We start from the raw sequence: 7,477 nt of genomic DNA, 5'->3' as shown, positions 1-7,477 counted from the left end.
TATTGCATTGATGCTACTTTGTTTTTTGTTAATATTGGGAGGAATTTGTTTTGCAATTTTATTATATGATTACGTTATTTTTGGAATCTCAAGTCTATAATTTAATTATTTGTATCTTTTGTTTTAAATTATGAGACTTTAAAGTAAGTGTGTTTGCCACACAGAATTGATATGGATTAGTATATTTTTCTTCATTAATTGTTTATAAAGCGTTTTCAAATGCAGTTTTCAGTTTTCATTACATTAACTGTTTATGAAATTTTATAAACCTATTGCATTGCACTGGTGCTTTTCTAATTACCTTAAATTTTTTCATCTAAAACAAACTTAATTAATTCTCCAACCCTAGAATTAGTCTTGACAACAGTTGTTAAAGGAACTAATAGTGCAAAATAAACAAAAAAAAAAGGTAAAATTTGTGAAATTCTCAATTAGAAAATGTTAAATATGTTATGAAATAAATTATCAAAGAATTACTACAAGAGAAAGTATTTAAAGGGAGAAAGAAGATGTTATTGAAGTGCGTATTTATAAATGAAGTAAGGGACCCATTTATAGGCAATAACCTTTTATTTCGATAAAATTTACAAGATGGAAATAATACTAATGGATTAGATGGATTAAATTCTAATGTTAATTCAATTTAATTTATATCCAAATCTAGATATGGGTAATATATATGAATATTCACAAAAATATGCATAACATTTCATCTTGAATATCCATTGTATTAAGAATATGCTTCGTCAAAATCATACAAGAAAAAAACCTCATGGAAAAAAATCCGAATGAAGAAAAAAAAGTACATAATTCTTTTTAAAACTATACTTTTGAAATACTACCTTATTAAAAACCTTATAAAAAAAAACTAGTGAGAAAACTTTTGATTAAGGAAAAGAGCACAGTACATATTTTATTCCCATGATGATTGCATTATAGAGATCTTTAAAATAATGCATTTTAATATTTTGTAACAACTTTTCAAATGTTGCAATAAGAATGACTTTGGTGAACAAATCTACTAGATTTTCACTTGATTGAATTTGTTAAACACTAATATCACACTTTTCTTGAAAATCATGAATGAAGAAAAATTTTGACAAAATATGTTTTATCCTATAGCCTTTAACGTATCTTTTCTTTAACTGTATTATACAGGGCTGAATGTCTCATTATAATCAAATCCTTCTTTTTGAGTGAAACCCTTAGCAACCAATCTAGCTTTATACCTTTCAACAATGCCATCAGCATGCAATTTCACTTTGTAAACCCATCTACAACCAATAGGTTGAAAACCAGAAGGATAGACATGACTGTCCATGTATCATTTTCCTTTAAGGCCTTTAACTCTGTGTTCATGGCATCTTTCCACTCAGAAAATTGAATAGCTTGATGATATGAGGTAGGTTCTGGAATGCGTGATAATGCTGTGGTAAATGTTTTATGAGCAGTGAAGAGTTTTGTTGTGGCAAGACATTTCTCTATAGGATGTGCTGTAGTGGTTTTAAGAGATGCAAAGTTACTAGAAAAAGGATGTTAATAAGCTTCAAGGTATTTGGGAAGTTTCCTTAGTCTAGTACTTTGCCTGAGAGGTTGTGTAGGAGAAGAATCAGTGGTGCAAACAGTGTTTTCTGCATCAGGGGTATAGTGGTTTTTTTGAAAAAAATCTCTATAATCAACAGAATCAGATGGTAAGTTATCATCAGCAGTTAAGTTATGAGTATGGGGTAGATCCAAATTTGAATCATGTATAGGTAAAGTGCAATCTATAAAGTTTGATGCATCATTATGACTTACAAGGTCATTATGCAATCTTGAGAAATTTTAAGTTGGAAAGGAAACATAAGAATGATCTGGTGATGAGCATGTGGTAATGTTTAAAATGGAATCTGTAGCATGATGCAAAGTACTAAATGGAAATATACTTTCATGAAACACTACATCCCTAGATATAAAACACTGATGAGTAACTAGATCATATAGCCAATATCCCTTCACTCTCAGTGGATATCCTAAAAAAATACATTTTCTTGCTCTAGGTTGAAATTTTCTACTGTCTCTAGAAAGAGTTGAAGCAAAACATAAGCATCCAAAGACTCTAAGATAAGAATAAGAAGGGGTTTTGTCATACAACATTTCATAGGGAGATTTATTGTTAAGAACAACTGTAGGTAGTCTGTTAATCAAATGAGTTGCTGCTAGGACAACATGTCCCCAAAATTTTGTACGGAGAGATGATTGAAACAGTAATGATCTAGCCACCACAATTAAATTTTGATGCTTTCTCTCAACAACACCATTTTGTTGAAGTGTTTCTACACAAGACAAACTTTGTAATATTCCATTTGAAGCATAAAACTCAGAGAGATCAAACTTTGTCCCATTGTCTGATCTTAACTCCTTAATAATACTGTTAAACTGCTTCTTAACCATTTTAAAGAAAAAAGATATGATTAATATAACATCAGATTTAAATCTCATAAGGAAAACTCAAGTAAACCTTGTGAAATCGTCAACAATGGTAAGGAAGAATTGCTATCCATGTATTGAATTAACAAAGTAAGGTCCCCAAATATCAATGTGTATTGAATCAAAAGGAGCTTTAGAAGATTTCACATGAATCGGAAAAGGTAAACGTTTCTGCTTAGCTAAAAGACAAACATAACAAACTGAACTTTCTTTAGTAGAGATGTTTGGACAAACTTGTTTAATTTGTTTCATTCTATCTTCTGAAATGTGCCCTAACCTATAGTGCCAAAGTTTAAATCCTAACGGCACACTATTACAAACAAGTATTGTGACACTTGTAGAAGTAGAGATTGATCCTTGAGATCTTTTTCCAAGTAGCTTGTATTGCATCAAGTACAGGCCTGCCTTCACTTCAGCAACATCAATCATTGTCCATGAAGGTATCTCCTGTATGATGCAATGTTTATCAGTGAAAATCAAACAATGATTCCTAGATTTAGATAATTGACTCACTGAAATTAAATTAAACTTAAAAGATGGTACAAATAAAACATTGTCTAACTGCAAGGTAAGAAAGATTTGAACTATCCTTATATGTGTAACTAGCGCTTTGGCATTGTTGGGCAGCTCTACAAACACTCCTTGAATTGATTTAAAAGTGGTGAAATAATGTAGAGAACATGCTATATGATCAGTTGCCCCCGTGTCCACAATCCAAGAATTATGATTAAATATGAAAGCATTATTGATGTTATGTGATGCAGAAAAACAGTTATGATTTTGAAAGAATTGAGTTTTTAAGATTATACCACAAACTTTTGAGTTGAAAATGGAAGGTTGTGGTGAACTAGCAACAGAATGACTCTTCTGATGATGATGAGCTCTTATCTGATTTTGTGAATTATAGCCTTTGAAAGTTGAGTTCACTATTGCATGGTTTACTGGGTTTGCTGGTGTATCATCAGTGCTACCCAAAGAGTGTTCATTGAGAAGAACCAGGAGCCTTTGAAATTGTCCTTTGGTCAGAGAGTAATTAGATACAGGATTGTCTTTCTGTTCCTTTTGATGTTCAACTTGTGGCTGATTAGCTGAGTTGGTGAGTGTTGACATAGTTTTTCTAATATTGTTTCCTTTCCCTTTTGTGAACTTAAAAGTCAGGAGGAAAACCGATGATACGGTAGCATTTATCTTTGACATGCCCATTCTTGCCACAATGTGAACATGTGACATCATTCTTAAGCCTTTTCTTACTCTCTATCACTGCTGCCATAGTAGTTGTCTCCAACAGAGCTTGATTTTGTGCCAATATTGACCTTTGGGACTCTTCTCTAAAGACTAAGTTGTAGGCTTCATCTAAGCTTGAGAAAGGTTTTATCATGATAATATGAGACATAAGAGCTGAAAAGTTGTCATTAAGTCCATTAAGGAATCTAAATACCCTATCCTTCTCCCACAACTCAATATACCTTTTAAAGCAGGATTGTGTGCACTTCCCACATTCACAATGGGGTAAGGGACGATAGTTCCTCAATTCTTCCCAAATTCCATTTAACTCAGTAAAATATGAGTTAACAGAACGCGTACCTTGTGTGATGTTACACAAGGAAAATTGAGATTACATATCCTGGTATCATCTGGTTGAGAGAATCGGTTCTTAAGGGTCTGCCATATCTCTGCTGCAGAATTCATATAGAAAACATTAGTGGCTATTGGCTCAGAAATAGACTCAAGCAACCGCGCTACAATGAGATTGTTGCAACGGGTCCATGAAGAATATAACTCATCTGTTGAGCTGGGCTGTTTAATGGAACCATCAATGAACCTTGTCTTGTTGCGGATGGAGAGAGCTAGTAGAAAAAAGTGACTCCATGAACAATAGTTGCTTGAAGTCAGCTTGGGGTTGATGACAATAGACCCATGGTGATCCGTATGGTGGAGAAAGTATGGAGACCTTGGATCTTCGATCGGTGACAATAAGGATTTTGAAAGAGAGGTTGATAATGTAGGGCTTGATTGTGAGGTTGTCATATTTTTGAGATGGAGATAGCAGATTAATTTTTCAGATTATGCTATGAAGAATTTCAATGGTTAAACCCTAACCAAACCTACTTTGATACCATGCAAGCAGCTGGAGAATATTCAGAAAATGAAAATGGAATAAAATGAGCTGTTTCTTTTTCATTTAATGTTCTATCTGCAGTACAGGGGTTTACATACATGGGTTTGAAGGCTAAATGAAAACCTAACATTTGCTGTTATAGACTCTGTTACTAATGCCAAAAGGACCTAACAGAAAACTTTTAAACATTTATTTGCATCCTATTAAGCTGCTAGAAAATCATAGCATCACATGACAGCAGAGCTGATATATCTCTAATCCTGTTCTGACATCCTTTGTTGTACTTTGTAACTGAATAATCTACTTGATTAGAAATCATTTTTAAGAACTACTAGCAGAACCTTTGTTTGCTTTGTTTTACCTTTAAAAGTCCTATTATAATCGAGGAATCCTCATGAAGATAAGATATTGCCTAATCATATGCTAACCTTACTTATCTTTTAAGTCTCATTTTTTACTTATACCAAAAAAAATATTTCATGCATGTAATATCACTATAATTATATAGTTACCCTAGTAGTGAATCTTGAAAGATATGGGTCCAATGGTATAGTGTTTGGAGAATTGCATAGATGGTCACTGAAGGGTTGAGTAGATTTTGATTATCATTTGTTACAACTTCATATTTCTAACTCAATAGATATATTTATAAGGTGAAAGGAGAATTTACTTGCAAGTTCAAAATCTCTTTTGATGTGGGATACATGACACACACACACGTGTGTATATATTTATATATATATATATATGTATCATTAAACATATATTTATGTATGTATATGTATATAAACATCTACATTTATACACAAAGATAAGTACATGTATAAATCCTAGGTGAGAAAATGGACTTTCGAGGACTATCCGAGATCTGGAAACTGTTTTGCCTACAGATTGGTCAAGGAAAGCTTTGGTAGGGTTTCTGACTTTCTTATGATACGTCAATGGGCTTTATGGTTAGGTCCTCTGTCTTCTGAAATGGTCCTGTGTTGGTTCTTTGTTCTATGCCTTCCCCTGTTTTCCGAGCTTCCTCTGAAAATTTATCTGTTGGCAGTTTATTGAAACCATTGGCTTGCTTTGTCTTCCAGCTTGGTAAGCTTCAGCTGTGCTTTGCTTTTTGGATTCGGGGTTGGTCTTCTGTTGTTTACATTGCTCGAAAGAGTTGGGAAGTGTAAGGCACGATAAGGAGGGCCTTTAGACTAATGATCTTTCTAATTAGGGATGAGGTTCATTAAAGCGCTTGTTGAATTTCTGGGTGCGTCTTTTGTTTGCCCCGGGTGTTTGAGTGGTGCTTTGATGGACGGACTTTATTTGTTTTTAACCATGCGGTGTCTCTGTACAGAATATATTTTAGTAACTAGTCCAATCAAATAAATAAGAAATTTAAAAATTGACATTTAACGATTTTTAGTAATATTAATATCATATGTTCCAATAATGAAACCTAAAAATTGCCAACAAATTTAATTGATTGTCACATATTCATTTAACAAAAAATAAGTCAATATTAAATAAAATTATTGACATGTAATAAATGGATATATATGTGACAATCAGTTAGACAATTTTATACAATTTCAATGTTTCATAGCCGATGTATGAAAAAATAATTATCATATATATATGTATAGTCTCAAATCTTTTTGTGGTTCCCAAGCCATAATTTGATTCCATACTTCCATCACTAATTTTATGAAAGTCTAAAATGCTGGTATTATTGAATTACAGCTTTACTTCACTAAAATGTTCTAAAATGGAAAATATAAAAGTGTTTGACGATTTGATAATTGAACTACTCATAACAAAAAATATAATTAAATGTTATAAATTTGTTATGTATTATATCAAATACTATTTGTGAATAATCAAATAAACAAAAAAAAGGAACAAAAATAGCTCTACGTATTTGTCCTTGAATAAGGAGAAGAGTACTTAAGTTGACTGGATGTGATTCACGGATGGTATCCATCAGGTGATCAAGTCTAAGAATTGCAGATGACTGATGGCTCGTGAAACAACTGGTGGTCCAGGCAACGGTGGTTGTATATTTCATGAAGAAACATCAAATCATAAGTCACAACATAGAATGTAAATACCAAACATCATTCTTATATTATTAATTAAGACTCTGACTATTAGCTTTTTCCACTTTGCACAAGTAGGAATATTGCCCTCATCTCATCATTATTGGTTTATTTAGAACGCTACTTTAGAGGCTAGATCTACACAATCTTATGCTGCCAATACATAATATAATTAAGCAAGGTTTTTAACACCGAGGGTATGTCACGCTGCAAGTGCTAGCAACCCTACGGGCGTTGGGATTGTTAGCAAACTGCTTGAGATTGGGGCTCTGAAGGTACCCGCAAAGGCATGGCTTCTGCTCCCTCAGCTTGCTGCAACAACTGGTTGAAGGAGGCGACGACGACGTGATCGCCGGCAAGCATGAGGTGAGCTCCGAGGGGCTGCAATTCACTGCCTCCGCCGTGCGTGTTTCACCTGAAATCAGCACCACCACCAGTGCCACCACACACAAGGCAACAACCGAAACCACCTTCATTTTCTCCCACCAAAGTGCTGATACTCGTTAAAACACAACAAAGAAAGCTAATGGTGTTTGGGGCATTTTGCGAAAGAGCTTCGGCCCAATTTATAGAGGAGGGAATTGGCAACTACTGAAACTTTAGCGCATGATTTACGGGTGTCCGTGGCTCAAGCTTTCCTGGTTTAAAGATCCCTTGTGGAATTGAAGAAACGTGGACCCCTCCATTTACAAATCCTGAAGTTGATGAACATTTGTTAAAATGATGCCACGTGTATTATTTATTGTACAAGAGACCAGCATCGTTCACCAGAAATCAAAAATATAAATAATGATATTGTATTGTGTGC

At 33.7% G+C, this 7,477-nt stretch overlaps 1 protein-coding gene and 1 pseudogene across 1 annotated transcript; both read right to left on the bottom strand.

Annotated features, from left to right (window-relative positions):
- Positions 1 to 2,532: 2,532 nt before the first annotated feature.
- LOC110425909 (uncharacterized) lies at positions 2,533 to 4,690 on the bottom strand. Its single transcript, XM_021440991.1, has 2 exons — positions 4,054 to 4,690; positions 2,533 to 2,916 (listed from the first exon to the last, which is right to left on the bottom strand). The coding sequence occupies exons 1-2, from the start codon at positions 4,495 to 4,497 to the stop codon at positions 2,536 to 2,538; spliced, it is 825 nt and encodes a 274-aa protein (XP_021296666.1). The 5' UTR covers positions 4,498 to 4,690; the 3' UTR covers positions 2,533 to 2,535.
- Positions 4,691 to 6,674: 1,984 nt separating this feature from the next.
- Positions 6,675 to 7,227, bottom strand: LOC149526575 (non-specific lipid-transfer protein 2 pseudogene; annotated as a pseudogene).
- Between the last annotated feature and the right edge of the window lie 250 nt (positions 7,228 to 7,477).

The sequence above is a fragment of the Theobroma umbraticum genome, unplaced genomic scaffold (genome assembly GCF_002168275.2).
Source record: "Theobroma umbraticum cultivar Fairchild unplaced genomic scaffold, ASM216827v3 scaffold_12.1, whole genome shotgun sequence".
In the NCBI taxonomy this organism is placed as follows: domain Eukaryota; kingdom Viridiplantae; phylum Streptophyta; class Magnoliopsida; order Malvales; family Malvaceae; genus Theobroma; species Theobroma umbraticum.
The sequence above is the reverse complement of the archived record's forward strand: the minus strand, read 5'-3'. Positions and strand labels throughout refer to the sequence as shown.